The sequence below is a fragment of the Emys orbicularis genome, chromosome 1 (genome assembly GCF_028017835.1).
Source record: "Emys orbicularis isolate rEmyOrb1 chromosome 1, rEmyOrb1.hap1, whole genome shotgun sequence".
Taxonomy (NCBI): Eukaryota; Metazoa; Chordata; order Testudines; family Emydidae; genus Emys; species Emys orbicularis.
The window spans coordinates 342,500,383-342,518,758 of NC_088683.1; the positions used below are offsets into that span (position 1 = coordinate 342,500,383).

At 40.7% G+C, this 18,376-nt stretch overlaps 1 protein-coding gene, 1 long non-coding RNA gene and 3 other non-coding genes across 5 annotated transcripts in view; 4 read left to right on the forward strand and 1 right to left on the reverse strand.

The window, feature by feature from the left end:
• The first annotated feature begins 48 nt into the window (after positions 1-48).
• On the forward strand, positions 49-6,733 carry LOC135895661 (uncharacterized). The gene is made up of 4 exons (XR_010562474.1): positions 49-132; positions 1,305-1,396; positions 4,238-4,331; positions 6,452-6,733. It is a non-coding gene; the product is annotated as an uncharacterized LOC135895661 (long non-coding RNA).
• Positions 1,051-1,191, forward strand: LOC135873167 (small nucleolar RNA SNORA8). Its single transcript, XR_010561103.1, has one exon. It is a non-coding gene; the product is annotated as a small nucleolar RNA SNORA8 (small nucleolar RNA).
• On the forward strand, positions 3,674-3,794 carry LOC135873171 (small nucleolar RNA SNORA32). The gene has a single exon (XR_010561107.1). It is a non-coding gene; the product is annotated as a small nucleolar RNA SNORA32 (small nucleolar RNA).
• Positions 4,382-4,512, forward strand: LOC135873169 (small nucleolar RNA SNORA25). The gene has a single exon (XR_010561105.1). It is a non-coding gene; the product is annotated as a small nucleolar RNA SNORA25 (small nucleolar RNA).
• A 3,574-nt stretch (positions 6,734-10,307) lies between the features above and the next one.
• CEP295 (centrosomal protein 295) overlaps positions 10,308-18,376 on the reverse strand; it is a 47,279-nt gene continuing 39,210 nt past the window's right edge. Inside the window, exons 24-29 of the mRNA XM_065407725.1 lie at positions 17,702-17,875; positions 15,823-15,943; positions 14,031-14,234; positions 13,163-13,262; positions 11,490-11,589; positions 10,308-10,369 (exon numbers count right to left, since the gene is read on the reverse strand). Of these exons, the coding sequence (XP_065263797.1) occupies positions 10,331-10,369; positions 11,490-11,589; positions 13,163-13,262; positions 14,031-14,234; positions 15,823-15,943; positions 17,702-17,875 (738 nt within the window). The 3' untranslated portion in view covers positions 10,308-10,330. The remainder of the gene's footprint in view (positions 10,370-11,489; positions 11,590-13,162; positions 13,263-14,030; positions 14,235-15,822; positions 15,944-17,701; positions 17,876-18,376) is intronic.

Genomic DNA, 18,376 nt, shown 5'->3' on the forward strand with positions numbered 1-18,376 from the left:
ATTGTGTGTAACTATTTAACTCTTTCTGCATGGACACTGAGCAATATATTTTCTGTCCTGTAGGCACTAGCTTAGTTAACACTCAACATGGACTGAAAATCTTGTCACAAAAGGAAATGGGCAAATTGCTGGGTAAGATTTAGTGAGTGACTTGCACTGTGCTTTGACTTCTCATTGTAATTAACTTGTCGCATCACATTGTTTAAGCTGAAGGGTGACAAACTAAAACTAGGATCTCGTGTTCTGTTTCTGCAGCTTCAGAAATTGTGAAATAAATCCTTCACCCAGCCTTTGCTGGAGAAACTACGTTTTCTTTTTAACAGATTGTTTCTAACCTTCATGGTTGTCAAGACGAGACCGTGTATAAACAAATATATTAAGTCAGTCGACAATTTGAAACAATAGCTTTGAGGTGTGAATCTCACTCATTTTGCTGGGCTGCTAATGCTGAAATCCAAATGAAAGTAAAGCAACATTAATGGATTTAGTAAACTTTAGCAGAATTTGTGTATACCAAACTGAACTCTCCATGGCTGTGCCAAAAGTCACCTGTCCCTTCTCCAGTTGCCAAACTCCATCTTCTGAAGTGCTGTAAGCACTCAGAACAAAAATGTACAACACATTGAAAACAGGGTAGAGGCAGCATAAAATCTGTGTCAGATAACAGATGTATTTTCATTAAATAAAAAATGAAATTGCTGCAGAAATTCCAATTCACTGTGCTGGAGTGTTGAAGAATCCAGGGATCTTGCCACAGAATCACTGCAGATTAGTGTCTTGTCTAAAACTAGCTAAATGTTCCATTTTAAAAAATGCATTAACTGGAGTACAAATCTCTTATAATCCTAGAAACTGAGTTTTACTAGCTTCATTAAATAAGGACTCCTCTTATGCTTCTGGTTACTTCACAGCTTGCAAAATGGAATTTTGCTCTGAGTTTACTACTGTTAGATCATTTAACTTCTAATTCAACACTTACAGAAATGTAACTTTAAAATGGGCTGATACTTCAGGATGGTGGAAGCTGTTACAAACACTTTTTTTTAACTGTGCACTGCAAGGTATCTGCATCCAACAGTGTTCTTCTGATGGGATGCTCAAAAACCAGTGCTACAGTAATTCAGCATTTGGCATCGTTGGTTTTCATGCTGCCGTGTGCTTGTTAAACCTGGTATTTCTGTTGACACATGTTCAATCCATAAAGACTGAAGTTTATCTGCTTTTAATTTATCCATATAGTATGTCCGCCATTGACCAGCTGTAGAAGACTATCAGAGTTGCACTCACTGCTTTATTCTTTTTAGAGGGACTTCACTACACTACTAGACAGACCAGATTTCATTATGATGAAAGAATTGTTTGGAAGACCGTATCATGACACCAACTTGTTTGACAGGTAATATACTTACAACAGCTGAAACATTTATTCATCTTTCAATTTGGAAGGTATGTGACATTGTACTACATAATGATTTATGGAAATATGCTTGAGTGTAAATATAATGTAACTGGAATATGCTTTATGCAAAAAGTCTCTTGTAAAGTATCATTACAAAGCTTATAATCTACTGAGTGTGTTCATCCTATTTGTCTGTATGTATCATTCTTGTATCTAAAACTAGAAATATGAAGCATAACTCTGAGGTCCTATTGTAATTATGCAAAGTGTGGGCCATTAATGGTGGATTAGAATCTTGAGGGCTCCCGTTGACCAGGACAATTGGTTATAAATGGTTTGTTTACCTGCAAGCCTTCCTGTGTCATTGTCAGAAGAATGAGGGTCTTACAGCAGGAGTCTCAAACTCAAATGACCACGAGGGCCACATGAGGACTAGTACATTGGCTGAGGGCTGCATTACTGACACCTCCCCCTGCCACCCTTGGTCCCGCCCCCACTCCACCCCTTCCATGAGCCCCTGCTGCCATTCCAACCCCTTCCCTGAAATCCCCACCCCAACTCTGCCCCCTTCCTGCCCCCAGAGAGGGCAGGAGGGGTGTGGGGTGTGGTGGGGGCTCAGGGCAGGGAGTTGGGGTGTAGGGTACAGCAGGGGGTTGGGCTGCAGGGGGGGCCTTGGGGGGCGGGCTCCGGCCTGACACACACCAGGGGCAGGGCCGGCCACCTGCCTGCCTGTCCCCGCACCACTCCAGGAAGTGGCCGGAACCTGGGGGAGGAGGGGCACAGGGGTCTGTGTGTTGCTGTTGCTTCAAGCATCACCCCCAGCAGCTCCCATTGGCCGGGAACGGGGAACTGCAGCCAATGGGAGCTGCTGGGGGCACTGCCTGAAGCAAGAGCAACACACAGAGCCCTGTTCCCCCCCCATTCCCCATGTTCCGGCTGCTTCCCTGCCTGCCCTTCCCCGGGTGCATGTCGGGCTGGAGGCGCTCTAGGTAAACGCTGGGGGGGGGGGGGCACGAGGAGCTCGCAGGCCACAGAAAACCCTGTGGGCCGCATGTTTGAGACCCCTGTCTTACAGCGACATGATCATGTCACCTGAACTGGAACCCATCTTAAATCTGGTACTTTTCCATTTACAAGGAGGGGTGGGGGCCCAGAGGTACCACCTAAGCTGGAACTAATAAAGACTGTACTGGGGAAAGGATTGGGCCCAGACTAGAAAGGATTCTAGTCTGTGAAAAGCTTATTGGAACATCTCTAAGGGTGAGATTTACCTGTATTCAGTTTCTTAATGTATTAGGCTTAGACTTGCATGTTTTTTGCTTTATTTTGCTTGGTAACTTACTTAGTTCTTTGTTATTACTTGGAACCACTTAAAAGTGAGTTTAAGTATAAAAAGTAAGATGTTTATTTAACCCAGAGTAAGTAAGACCTGGGGGAGCAAACAGCTGTGCATATTTCTCTATCAGTGTTATAGAGGGCAGACAATTTGCGTTTACCCTGTATAAGCTTTATACTGAGTAAAATGGATTTATTTGGGGTTTGGATCCCATTGGGAGCTGGGTGCTGGAGACAAGAGTACTTGCTGAGCGGTTTTCAGTTAAGTCTGCAGCTCTGGGGGTGTGGTTCAGAACCTGGGTCTGTGTTGCAGCAGGTTAGCGTATCTGGCTCAAGACCAGTTTCTGGAGCCCCAAGCTGGCAGGGAAAATGGGCTCAGAGGTAATCTCAGCACATCCGGTGACAGTCCCAAGGGGGTCTCTGTGACTGAACCTGTCACAGTATATAATTGCAGTATGAAATAATTCAAAATACAATTAAGATTTTGAGAACATCTGATATGCTGAAACTGCAGCAGACAGTGCTAGAATAAAGTAGAAACACTGCTGAAGTGTGGTCTAAACCTCAAAGACTAAGGCAATCCTCATTTTGAATTGTGATAACATTTTTGACTCGGGCAAAATAATCACTTAATTTTGAATTGTGACCCATATCTGAAATTAGGATAATTCTTACATATGTACCTTGTGTGGGTGTTGATTTAGTGCCTCAAACAGTTTTGAAGGTAAAAAGTAACCTGAAGTTCCAGGCTGTGTGAAGCTAGAACTGATGTCTACTATGAGGTGTAAGCACTTGTAATGCTTTGGGATAACTGTTTTGATACACAGCTTGGTTCAGCTTAATTTTTAGAGCTTTAAGTTGCCATCTGCATCATATAACAACTCTGGCCTTTTCCACTAAAGGTTTTAGTGTTCAAGTATTACTTAAAACCCCAATCAATGGTCATTACCAAGGATACTAGGAAATACCATTTCTGGTGTGCTGTGGACATGACCATAAAGTAACTCCATCAGATTTTGGCATTGCTACTTTAGTAGCACTAAATCTGTTGGAAACAAGTAATGTAAGGGATCAAAGAGAGCTCTCTTTCATGTCACCATGTCTGTTTTTGCTTAAATCCTCAGAGAACCTTTTTACATAAGTTTGTTCTGTTCAGTATAGCCAGATTTCAGCTAAAGCTGTCTAAAAATGTTTAAAAATAGTAACTATGGAAGAATTAGCACTTTGTACATTCTTTATTAGGATTATAGGCAAAAATCCCTGACTGTGTGGAATATTTGTAATAAAGATCTGTTTTGATTTTGTTTGAAGCGCCTCAGATGGTTCACTGAAGAGCAATTTATCACAGGACTCCTACATTTAAATGTAACTAAAGAAAACTGACAACATTAGCTAAACTGCCTCTGAATAGAGTGCTTTTCCTGGCTTGTCTTCAGGCAACTCTCACCTTGGTAATTTATTGCTTGATACTAACCAAATCTGACTCTCACTTTAACCCTTTAGTGTCTATTGCTGACAAATCACTGACCGCAAATCCCAAATGAAGACCAGGAACAAACATGGATATGGAAAAGACCTTTCTAGCTGTATTGCAAAGGTAAGGATGTCTGCTAGCAATTCTGATAAGCAACAGCAGCCACTTACTAAAGGTCATTTCAAAGAGGGTTTGCATGGCTGAAACCAGCAGCTCTTAACGCGATGACCTAATATTGAAATCCTCTGCAGGATGCCATGAGCACTTAGTGTGCTATGTGGCCTATTTCTGAGGAGATAGACATAGTGCAGCTAGGCTGTTGATCAAGTGTAAGAAAAAGGGATGTCATTAAACACTCCAAATTACAGGTCCAATGTCACTGTGCCAATTCATGGGAAAATTTACGCTGGCTTCAGAATTTAGGTTACATTTTTAAGTTCTTCAACCAAGCTTCTGACCTCAGAACTGGAAGAAATGGTTTAAACAAATATTTAATGTATGATGGAAAGCGGCTTGATGCGGAGTCCCATACTTTGTGTCACTTCAGTCGGTCTGGCCCTAAGTATTGGCATTTAAAACAAATAACAATTGTAACAATTTCTAAGCCCTTTTGTCTTTGGGAGATTTCCTCTTGCTAGTTGAGGACTAACGCTAGACCCCCAAAAAAGGTGGTGTATGGAACCAAAAAACCTTGGAAGTTTACTTGTATTACCTTACCTTCACATACTTCACTTCCAACAGCAATCTGTTCATAAATGGCTGATCAACCAAAAGCCAGCTCTAGGTAACAAAACCCTATACTTTTAATGAAGCAAAAGCAGACTTGCAGATGAGGGTGAAGTTTGAACCAAACCCAGGGAATGTTCATTTTTAATCCACTAGTCACTGATTGTGGGAACCTCAAATGTGTAGCACTATGGAGGTAGCATCCATAGGCTGGGGAAGGGATAGAGCATACCATCTTGTAACTTGACTAACCCTACCTCCAACATAGGAGCTGTAGTGTGACTTTTTGTTTTTGTTGAGGGAGCTGTATCCAGGATGCAGATTGAGCCATCCTTTTGTCAAGAAGGGAGAAGATAAGGGGGTGAGGTCAAGAGGGGAAACTCCAGAACCATGTCCTCAAATATAATAGCAAGGAAAGGTCAGCTATGTAAAGCTGCAGTATCAGAATTAACCTTGTTAAATAGCAGGGTTCTGGTTTATAACAGAAGAAGCTGGTGTTCTTGACACGTGTGCCATGGGACCTAGTATACGGTGAGCATTGGCCACACCTGGCACTTGACCCAGAATCTTCAACTTTTTCCTGATCAATTTCCTCTCCAACCTTAAATTCAGTTTATGGGTGCACTTCTTACATCAGTGAACTGCCACAAAGTATTGGTTTTTATTTGTTTTGATCATTTTTAGGTATCAGTGGGGAGACAGTACCAACTAGTAGCTGAATTTTTGAATACCACTAGGGAGGCCCTTGTTAAACACAAGGACTTAATAAAAATTACTTATGCAATGTACATAACAATGTATGTTATGTGCTTACCATTTGCTGATGCATTCCAGTAATTTCTGGTTGAAAGCTGATGTCTTAACCAGTACTTCATTACAACACTGGCATAAACAAAGCTGGTACTCAGTACCATTGGACTGTTTCTTTGCCAATGCAATACTTATAGTATCTGTAACCCTTAAAAAACAATCTGAGCATTAACTGATAACACAGTACTGTCAGTCAGGGGCCATGATTTAACTTTGTAAGGGCTGCATGTTTCACGTGCCTGTGAAACTATTTTTAAAAATTGGATTTTATGTATTCAAGAAAATGTTTCTCTTCATTTTTCATGTTTGACACCATTGTTAGTGGGAGAAAGGGCTTTCAAATGATACCCAACTTGTCCAGTTTCTGATGACGTATGAATATTTCCACCAACCAGTGGCGCTGGAAGGGCAGTGAGTCTCTGCTGCAACACTGTAGAGGGTGACAGCATTTAAATTATGATTCTGTAAGACTTGGGAATCAAATGCCTCCCTTATCTCTTTATCATTAACTAGCTCATGGAATTATGCATGCTCCCAGACTAATATAAACAGTATAATGCTTTATTTTAGGAAGTGGTATGGCCATGTTACCATAATGTTTTCTTGCATGGTTAAATATCAATAGTGGACATGACTAATTGTGTACACTGATTTTAATCACCAGAAGCTCAGCAATGTTACCTGAATATATGCTTAATTTTTTTTAGGCCAGTGAGACACCTACCAAGCTGTGGACAATTTAGTGTCTTGAGTTTGCACTGCTTCACTGGATGCTTCTGTAGTAAACTTGATTATTGAATCCTTTAACCTAAACTTGATTCACATGTATTTTTAAAAATCTGTTTTGGAGGATTTAATGGAATGAGTCAACTTCTAATCAACAGGAAACTTCAGGGTGAACTGCTACATTGGCTTCATGATTGACTCAATTGTATACTAGGAGCCCTGGAAAATACCTTCTGAAGTTATTTGAGAACTTTGACAGTCATTCAATAAATCCCATACTATGTACAAAGGCTAGTTTTTTATAATCAGCTGTATGCACTGAAATGAGAAACATCTCTAAAGTGATGAAGTACTTGGCTTACTTGCTACCTCCTTTTACTACTGGTCTAGTATTGACTCAGGGAACTAAAGTTGATTTTTGAGTCTGTAGGTAGTAGTGGCTGGCAAGGGTGGAATTCTGTCAAGCATCAACTTGCTTAGCTGGGGGAAGAGTGGTGTGGATTATAGTTTGAACTAGACCAGCTACATTCTCCATAAAAAGTTTAGTTTTTTTACTCTATACCTTGTTTTGAACCCCACACTGCAGCTTGTCAAAGGGGATGTTTAGTAGCTAGAAAATGGAGGCTGCACTATCATGTTTCCCCTTTGATTGGAGAAAACCAGTGAGGAACACTTGTGTTCCAAGTCCAGGGGCAGCTCTAGGCACCAGCAAAGCAGGGATCCAGTGTGGGAGCTGAGAACCAACAGGGGGCCCTGGGAGCTGTAGTTCCTTGGTTAGCTCCCTGCCTATAGAGCCAGCCCTGGAGCAGGGAAAGAACTAAATTTCCCAGCATTCCCTTGGCCACTATCAACAGGAAAGGGAGGGAGTATGGTAGCTGAAACCTCATGCTGCAGCTTGCTGTGAATGGAGAGCTCACTGCTAGAACAGGGTGGCACTGTGAACGGGGAACAAGTATGCCCATGGAGTAGAAGGCTTTGGCCCAGATATCCCCTTCAGATGACATCCCCAGACTGGATTAGGGATACTTGTGTGACCTCACCTTGCAGCCCCCAAAGAAAGAATGGGTGGACTAAATAGACAGTACCCCTCTCTATCTGAAGCCTAGCAAGGGAGGTATGTGGATCCCCTTAGAACTTAAAATGAAAAGTAAGGGAGGGGAGGCTCTACTGGACCTGGGCAGCTTTAGATACAGTACCAGGCATGTAGGAGGATTTTGACTTCTGAGCCATGGAAGCAGAAATTGACTTTCCTTTCCAGATTTAGCAATATTCAGAAAGGGAATCTAGCATCTGCCTTCCAGATTTGAACACCTCAAAATTCAGGAGTGCTCAAGCTCAATTTGGGCAGCTGTTACTTCATTTCTCCCAAATCAAATATATGGATCCACTAACTTGCTATAGGAAAAAGTAGGATAAAATTGAGCAAGAAATGCTTCCCAGTGGTTTTTAGGACTGGAATGGCTATTTTCAATAGCCATTGCCTTGTTTTGTTTTATTTGTTTAAAAGGAAGACTGTGATATTGCATTAGCAAATTCCCCATAGAAAGAGAGTGGAACAAAAATAATAAAGGCTCCTCATTTATGGAAGACAGTCTTATATGCATCCAGATATCCTCCAGTCACACAAGCTGAAAATTGTTCCACTTTACTGCAGTTCTGTAACCATATGGGAACCAATCCTGTCTGTGTTCTCTGCACATCCAAAATTCCTGCTGAATGACCCACCCTGAGAGCAAGTTACCAGTGACCCAGGGCTGGGGCAGGAGGAGAGTGCAGGTGGGGGAGCCCAGGGCTGGGGTGGGGGCAGCAAAAATTTTTTTTGCTTGGGGTGGCAAAAAACCTAGAGCTGGCCTTGTCTAAGTCACCCTTCTGGAACTATCATATAATCCAGGGGTTCTCACCCCTCAGGGTAATAATAACATGAAGGGGTCAGGAGCAGTCAACCTCCACCCCAAACCCTGCTTTTCCTCCAGCATTTATAATGGTGTTATATAAAAATGTGGTTTTTATAAGGGGGGTCACACTCAGAGGCTTGCTATGGGAAGGGGGGCACCAGTACAAGTTTGAGAACCACTGATATCCAATGTGAATATCTTTTTCCCCTGCTCAAAAACAATTTAAGTTTTCCATGTTGGTTCATAACTATTTGAAGTGGTGTCTAAATTCAGCTCTAATATACTTAAGCATAGCTGATATTCCCTTGCCCATAAACTTCACCTAATATCAAGTACTACTTACCTTTTCTTAAATGCATTACCTTCAAAATGTTATCTGTTTAAAACCAAGAACATCCAAGTGGGTCATCTACTCCAACTGGTCTAATAGAAGATATTGGTTTTCACTCACTTATGCCTATACTGAGCCAATAGCTTGTTTGGCTGAAGCATATCTTCCTGAAAAGCACTGTCCTGACTTCAATAGATCAAGATGGTAGTTTGCTTGAGCATCTACATCAGGGGTCTCAAACTCAAATCCTCCCAGCAGGCCAATAATGTCACTGAAGATGGTGTTCAGAAAAAAACCATTTATATTGTATTTTTTATTTCAAATTTCTTAATAAAATTGTTATACAACTTTTCACCTGCCAAAGTGTTTTTAGTGTTTGCCCAACACGTGGCAATGCTTCAGTTCTGTCAGTTTGTTGTTTGGCCTCAGTGATAGAGCGGTGTGTGCATTAGATAGCTGTGTTCAGTATTTTGATTTGTTTATATTAATTGTGGGGAAAAGACTCTGCCCAGCAACTAATGATGGTATCTCTGTCCCTCTCCTCCAGCCAATGGGAGCTGCAGGCATAGCACCTGCAGCAGACATTGTCAGCAGCATGTCTACATGTCTCCTCCATAGGCTGCAGTGGGGAGGTTCTATGGCCCCAGCTGGCCCACAGGCCAGGACTTTGAGACCCCTGATCTACACATTTGTAACTCCAGGTTAAACCCAGCAGCTGCTAATTCAAGTTCTACTAATGCTACTTAGTGTAGCACAGAGACAGCCTGAGGCATGTTCTTCAGCTTCCCTATTTTTAACATTTGTAAATGTTGACACTAGAACTAGATACAGTACTCCAATATCCATCTCACCAATGTAGTATACAGAGGGTAAAATCACCTCACTACTTTTGTTTAATCATTCAAAGACCTCATGTTGTTAAGTACGACTCCCTAAAGCCTTTCCAGGGTAGTTTACCATCTGTATCTTAGAGGGACTCAAGAGTTTCAGTAAAATACATTGGGTATAATTTTCAAAAAAAATCAACAGGCACTACAGAGCATAGGATGAAATTTTCAAAGATAAAAATGGCAGGGGTTTAATTCTCTTTGAAAGTAATAGTAATAGGCCTAACCACCATTTGCACCTTCAAAAAAAAAAAAAAAAAAAAATCATTGAAAGGATGTTTGCATCATTTTAAATCAATAGGAATTAGGCAAATTTGAATATTTTACCTCTTATCCTTTGATTTTCCAATACATTGACACTTGCACATAAAGCCCAGGTTTCATTACAAAACTTTATTAAAAAGATTCAGCTGACCCTTCACTTTTAAATGCAGACCATCCTCAATGTAAAAAAGCCTTTGTACAATAATCTGAATCATAATACAAGCAGAAATGGAGCATAAACTGGCAGACCAAATCTGTAATTAGGCAAGCTTTGGTGGTGGTTATCATTCAAATCTTGGGAATAAATTAAGTTGCTACATTATTTAAATTATGATTTTTTGACCTAGATCAAAGCTCAGTACTTCAGAGTTACATAATGATATTGCTTAATGTGACTTTGGCCTTCTCATACATTCCTTGGATTGAACTGAGAAAGGAGTCAAGCACTTCGTATTGGCAGAAGTCTCTTAAAGGATGTAGTGTTCAATATGTCTTTTTGGCTCGTAGTTTTTCCAATGTTTTCTGTAAGTAAAAATAGATGTTTGAATATCCAGCAGATTGATTTAGATTTGAAGTTCTTAAATAACAGGCTGGCAGTGTTATAAATAGTTAAATGCTCTATAGGAAGGGCATTAGCTAAGCTTCAATGTACTATTTGAATACTTGCCACAACAGCAGCTTGGATTATGCAGACAATGATATATTCCAAAAAAATGGTATGCAGTGTGTTCAAATACATCAGTGTATTTGGCACAAGGCAACCCTATGTAAATAACAGAACAAGCACAGTAACTATTACATTTCCTCCTATTCCAGAAAGTCATGCAGTGGATGTTCTAACTACATCACTCTGAAGGGATTTTCTCAGGCTAACCCTAAATTTGTTGCAATGAATGGAATAGTGTGCAAACAGCAGCCAGAAGTTTAAATCCTGATCTTAGGGTTTGGTTTAAATCAAGTGAGCAGTTCCATTTCAAAAACAACTAGTGTAACCTCTTAGTAACTAGAAGAGGAACACTTGGACTACAGAGGCATCAAGATTTCAAACACTGACTCCTAATTTTGGATGTTTTTATCTATGCACTCTTTCCAACAGTTATATGAGGGGGAAAATCAGGATCAGATAATGATGCTAAATCAGATTTAATTTGTAGGGAAAAGTTTAGATAGTTTTGTTTCTGATGAGACATGGAAGGGACCCCAAGAGGTCATCAAGTCCAACCCCCTGCCTTCACTAGCAGGACCAAGTACTGATTTTGCCCCAGGCCAGTGTTCATAATTTAATGATACACCTTAGAGACCATAGCTCTCTGTTGCTATTTTTCAACCTGGTCTTCACTGAAAAATGCAAAATTTTAGTATGTCAAATAATTTACAAGTTAGTAGCTGAAAGCCCATAAACACGTCACGTGGCTGTAATTCGTCACCATGAGATAGGGTGGTAGAATTTCATCATTACTGCAAGAATGGCTCACCCCCATTTGCTTCAGATGAGCTCCAGTTTTTAATACGTAGGTAGCAGTCTCATTAAAAAGGGACTGCACCGACAGGTAAATGGAATTAGAACTGCGCAGAACAACAGGCATTAAAATAGAGAAATGCTAGGCCAAGGGGTTTAAGATACTGTACCACATGCAGTTACCTTTTGAAACTCTTTAGCCTTTTCTCTGTTTTTAGCATAGGTTTCTTGTCTTGATTTCTCTTCCTTTCTGATTTTCACTTCGGTTAGTTGATTATAAAGTCTGCCAAACAGTAAAAACGTGTATACTTCTTAATGGGGACTCAACTTAAAATTAAAGTGTTTGTATTACGTATACAGGGTTAATAAACTGGAAACGATTAAAAATGCCACTTTGGTTTATTTCTCTAGTATGCCAAAAATCCTTATTAGTATTTATATCCAGTAAGTTTATTACCCAGAGTTTTGAGGTTTATATTTGTTTTACTATATATTATCACCTTGACATTTGACAGAATGTGATTGGCAATTTTCCCAACGTTTTACTGATCTAAAATCGTGAAGTTCGATTTAAATAGTAAACACACTGGCATGAGTAATTATTTCAGCTATAACTCCTCAAACTGAGGTCACCAAAAGGGAAAAAACTGTTTGCTTGGAACTCTGTATGTCAAAAGTCTTTTCACTAAAGAGTGAAAAAACTCTTTATATCATAATTTATAATTATGGATAGCGAATGAGTTTAGATGCAGCAAGACTTAGGCCAAGGTCTCAGCCTAGCTTTGCCTGGCATGAGTGTTGTTTTGCCAATTCCCCCCTTACATAGATCTGCTTAAATAATGCTACTGCTGGCTGGACAAAGGTGATGTTTTGTTCATAGAACGTGTTCCATTAGATTTTTGATAAAAGGAAAAGTTAATCCGTGTAATAAATATACAACCCTGTAATCCTAAAAGTGTCTTTTAGTGGGGAAAAATAAGGACAAGATGACATGAAAACTGTATAAGCAGCAAAAGTTGTGTAAATTGAAGCTTGCACATGTGTACTGTAGGGGTTACATAAAACAATGCTTAATGCTGATGGGATAAAAATTAAATTAATAGATTCTTATACTTGTTCACATTACATATGCAAGTGAAGGTTAGTAGAACCAAACTGGAGAAATAAGTCTGACGGACCAGACCAGGGATCAGAGGTGGCGATGATCACAAAATACAGGAGAACTTCCTGATAGGCCAGAATTCAGTAACTTGGGCCTCTATTTCATCTTATCTATCCATCTATGTCTGAAGTTTTATAAATAAAGGTGAAAATGATTAAGCCTGAATTGGGTGGATTCAGACTCACATTTTAAGGCCAGAAGAGACCAGCACGATCATCTAGTCAGACCTACTGCACCATCGCAGGCCACAGAACCTCACCCACCCACTCCTGTAATAGGCCCATATCCCCTGGCTGAGTTACTGAAGTCCTCAAATCTTGATGTAAACACTTCAAGTTACAGAGAAGCCACCATTTACTCTAGTTCAAACCAGCAGGTGACCCATGCCCCACACTGCAGAGTAAGGCAAGACCCCCCCCCCCCCCCCAAAAAAAAAAAAAAAAAAACAGGGTCTCTGCCAATCTGACCTGGAGAAAAATTGCTTCCCTACCCGTTTCCTACCTTGCACTTCCAACAAAAAGCACAAAATATTAGTCTCCACAAGTACTCCTCTAATTTAAGTCTAAGGGGCTGAAATAAATGGGAGATCAGAAACCATTGCTAAAATTAAGACTCTATTACTGCAACACGTATTATTTCAGAAACAAAAGTAGTTTAATTAGTCTAATTTCTCCCAACTATATTCACACAATACCTTAAAGTGCGCTGCTGCATTTGAACATCTGCAGACCTTTTGTCCTCTGGAGAGCACACTTTCACTTCCCCCACTTTCTTCAACTGACTGACAACTGCACCTTTGTTTTAAACAAAATATGTTTTAAAAAAGAAATGCAACTGAGGCCAATCCAAAAGTGGGCTCATACAGATCAGTGACAACAAAGTGAACTGGAGAAGTATCCACTATATAATCTTTACCAGGACAAGTTTACACCTTTTACAGACAGCAGCTGAACACGCCTCAAAAGGCAGTAAGGTCTGAAACAAAAAACAATCAAGTTTCCTATTTTGGAGAAAACACATCTGAAAAGAAACAGGCTGGTAGAATGGACTCCATGGAGCAGAATTTTTTCTTTTGAGAGTAAATCTCCAAATCTCAGCCAAGGACAATAGTAACGATCTTATCTCATACAGAGAAACACCAGCAAGTTGTAAGGCGATCTCAGTTTTTAGATTATTGTCTATAGTGGGCCAGAGAGCTAGCCTGTTATAATGGTGCTAGTTATGCTCTTTATTTCCAGCTTTTAATTCCCATTAAAAGAAGCTAAAAATATGTTACATTCTCAATACTGCTTTTTTATGTAAGCAATTACTGTTTTTCCAGGGATTTTATATAACTAAGCAGATGAAGAGGTGATCCTAGGATTATGAAAGAGGGTGAGGTATCTCTGAACCGCTCTTTCTGAAGATGCGATCCAGGCAGTGAAAGAGTTTGAGAACCCCTGTTACAGAATATTCTGATCTGCAAGAGCAAAGATCCAAAAGTAGCAGAATCTATCCTGCTTTATAGAATAATTACTAGAAGAATCCCATATGCCTAATCCCTATTTCCAAATGAAATTTACCAGAAGTAGGAGAATCCTCCTTTGGCATGTTAAATCTTTCAGTCTTGTCTCTTTGAAACAGCTTAGCTTGAGGCTTTTCAGAACTTCTCTCTCTGTTTTTTATTTCCTCCACTCTTTTAGAGGACTTCTGGATGAAGTTTTTCTTTCTCCTTAAAAATGATTCTTGTAAACTACCTGGTGTGGAAGTGAACTCTAGCAACATGACTGTGAAGAAAGAAGGAAGGTCTCAGTACTTTTGATTTTATCACTGATAGGATAATCAGCGTAGTAACCTATGAATTTAAATAATGGTCCTAAAACTGAGCTTTACTGTTTTCATGGATTGTACCAGGGTTTGATTTGAAGAGAATTAGGAAATTTACTAAACAGCAATTCAGATTTATGCTTCCTACAGTTATTTTAAAGCTAGAGTGCACGTATATAGCATTTTGTATTTGCTATACATGTTACTAAATCTTAATACCATAAAACATACTGTAAACAATAGGGTCCAAATTACAGACAGACATTCTCAAACCACCGATCAGATCTAGCTTGTCAGAGGAGTACTTCTTATTTTAAGAATGCTCCAAAGTGTACTAGGCACTCCTCCATGCCGATCCTCAGAACTTTGGTCTGAGGATCTTACAAATTAATACACCTCTACCCCGATATAACGCGGTCCTCGGGAGCCAAAAAATCTCACCGTGTTATAGGTGAGACCGCGTTACATCAGGGTAGGGAGAGGAACCGCTCCACGCCCCAGCTCACCTCCGTCCTGCCTCCGCCTCCCCTGAGTGTGCCGCCACTCCGCTTCTCTCCCCCCCTCCCCCTTCCAGGCTTGCTGCACCAGTCAGCTGTTGGCCCGGCAAGCCTGGAGGGGGGGGGGGAGGGGAAGAGAGAGAGAGAGAGAGAAGCGGAGCAGCGGCACGTTCAGGGGAGGAGGTGAAGATGAGCTGGAGCAGTTCCTCTGCGCCCCCCGTTACTTGCTGCGGCCCTCCCCGGGGCCCCCCTACCTCAGCTCACCTCCACTCCGCCTCCTCCCATGAGCACACCACAGCTCCGCTTCTCCTCCCTCCCAGGCTTGCTGCGCCAAACAGACAGACATTCTCAAACCACCGAGCAGATCTAGCTTGTTCAGGGTTGCTGCGCCAAACAGCTGATTGGCGCAGCAAGCCTGGGAGGGAGGAGAAGCGGAGCGGAGGTGAGCTGGAGCAGGGCGGTCCTGTCCTGGGGAAGGCCGCAGCAAGTAATGGGCAGGCACAGAGGAACTGCTTGCGGTAACATGAATTTGGATATAACGAGGTAAAACAGCCCCGTCCCCCGGAGCGCTGCTTTACCGCGTTATATCCGAATTCGTGTTATATCGGACTGCATTATATCGGGGTAGAGGTGTACTAAGGGGCAGGAGATCAACAAGAAATTAGGAAAGATGGAGAACATTACATATTACGCAATGACTCAGCAAAGCTGGTGGTACATTATGATGGAGCCAAAGACTATTTTCTAATTAGTGAAAAGGATAGAATGTGTAATGAGAGGAGTTAATAAGCTTCTGGTTGGAGTAAGTCTTCAAGACAGGCAATGCTGAAACAGACTTTTCAATAGGAACAGGCAAAAAAAAGCTGTTTCCATGGTACAGTGGCATACATTGGACCTGGACCATATCTAGTATAATGCTGTAATGAATGGTGGCATATACTTATATAATTATAAGTCTAGCGTAAGTGGAGCTGTATTTTACCAGTGTTTTAATATTTTGGAGATTCTCTGTTTCAGTTCTAATGAGTACACTGAAGTTACACACGAGTACCTGCAGATTGATGTAACGGAGACTGATCCTCATTAGGACTCTGAGCTATTGCAGAGTAGTCAGGAAGCGTGAAAACAGAGTAATCTGCTTCTGGGTCTAAAGGTAAAAATTCTCTCCCCTGCTGCAAGACAGAAGAATCGATTGGTATAATGTACTTAGAACAGGCTACACATTTTAGTGAAGTAATATTAATCCATCTCCATTGTTGTCAAGGAACAAACAATTAAGGAGCCAACGGAATGAGCTCTTTCTTCATTAGCACAGATGCAAGAAAAATGTAGTTAGCACACAGCAGCAGGGAATCCAGACTCCTGGCACTAAAAGCCATTTTATAAAAATTTCTCTTAAAACAAAACAAAAAATCAGATCCTTACCCATAAAGCCCCTTTTCCCCATCAAGTTCAAACTTCTCATTTTTGCTTCAGGACCCAGTTTTGCCCCCACTTACATCTGATTGCTTTTCTTCCTGTTCCATCTCTAGCTCCCACATCCACTCTCACACAGTTCTGTCTCCTTCTCCTATTCTCAGATAAATGTTATTCCCCAATGCTGCCCCAATGTTTACAACAGCCTCCAACTGTCTATTCTCAATTTCCTCCACGGTCTAATTGCTTCTTAAAAGCCACCTTCATGCCCTTGGAGCTCTTCAGTGTCTCTATGCCCTCTTCCAATTGAATTATTCATTTGAATGTATGTGAGCATCTTCCCAAGATAACAGCTATGTTAGCATGTTCCTTCATAACATTGGCTGGCATCAACTATATTACAGTCATCCACATAGTCTTGAGAAAATGTATCTTCTTTGAATAAACTACCCTGTGATCATCCACTGTCAGAATGGTTTAATCCTAACTGGCATTATCTGTAGAGTTTGGAACTGGTCAGGGAGTTTGTGGACAACATATGAGCATCTGAATAGGGACAGAATGATCTAGGTCAAAGAGAATCCAACCAAGGAAATGCCTGGAAAACTGGCAGTCCTCAGATGAGGAAATAATGATTCACAACCTGATTTTAAAGTTTTATCATTAGCATCCTCATGGACCTTTCCAGAGCTGTTGAAATATCCTTAGGATGGAACAGTTGCTACTCTAGCTTGAGTCATGCAATGCTAAGGATAAGCTATAGTTTATCCACTGAGAAGGAAAAGGGAGGATTGGACAGAGAGAGACCCCTAAACACTGTCTGAATTTCAGTTCCAGAAGTCTCATTAAAAGTCTACTACAAAATACCCTGGGGCAAGTTTCCTACATTAGAATAAGAAAGCCTGCAGTCAGAACTTAAATAGCATACTCACACCCACTGACTTAGTCATTCAGTACCTTAGGGGGGTTGGGGACCTCATTAGTTTAATTTGAGCAAAATAGACACAAAAGGATACTATAATAAATGACTAGTGCAGTAATGCAATGAGCCCACCCTCTTCTGTCTATTCTGAGAACTGCAGATGGCTCTGAAGTGTGCCTCTATCCAATACCTGGATGCCCTCTCTCTAGTAAGGTAATAGGATTTTTGCCTTTCCCATTGAGTCTTCCAGGAATGAGTTATTGCTCTGCCTTACTAACAACAGCAGGACATTTCTGTTCTTCTGACAGTGTGAACTTTGGAGTACTCCATCTCAACTAAGCTGCTGGGGTAAGGCAAAGGACAGAGTGAAGGAAGCAGGATGGATTTCAGTTCTCTGCATCAGCCCAACCTACCAGACATGGCATTACCACCAAATGGCTCAAATATTTGCAAATCTGGAGAACCCAAAACATGCTAGTGATCTACAATATTGTATTACATGCTTTAAAATTACCAAGTTTCTTCTTATTCTTACTAAAGCAAAAAATCAGCAGTACCAGGCTCAAAATGATGAGAGATCATCAAGATTTACCTCAGAACAACTTTTAAGTTCAGACTGGCCAGCATATGCCAGGCTATCAAACTTATTTTTTCTTTTTTTCTCTTGGCTAATGTGTTCCGAGTCTGATTCTGCAACACTGATGTCATTTGAGCTTATCAGAGTCAGTTCAGGTTCTTCCATAATCCCATGCCCTGACTCTGTCTCCTAGAAAACAGAGAAGACAACATCAAGGTAAAAAATCAATATTTCTAGCAACAGCAACATTTGTTAGCCTGTTACAAAGGAAAGAATTGTTCAACATACAGATAAAGAAAATGTGCCCCAGGCAGTGAAAGAAATACCTCAGGCAAAGTGCTCTTCCCACATTTATTGATGTACTTAGAACTCCTCCAAAGGAGCTCAGTCCAACCTAAATATTTAATTTGCCATTGTACAAAACCTCCCTTCCACCCCTCCTCTAAACCGGAATTCTAGTCACAACCTGAAAGCTAATTCCTGGCAAACAATAGTAGCTTTTGTTTGATCCTTAAGGGAACAGCATTTATAACACAGCTTTGTTGTTTTCCTAAATTAAGCATTTTAACTGTATCTTCCTTTACCATAATGGCTAGCCTTTTCTCAATTAAAATCTAGACCTAAAATGACGAGAATCAGTATAATTTCAGATTAAATTACACAAGTTTTGAGAAGTCTCCAACTAAAACT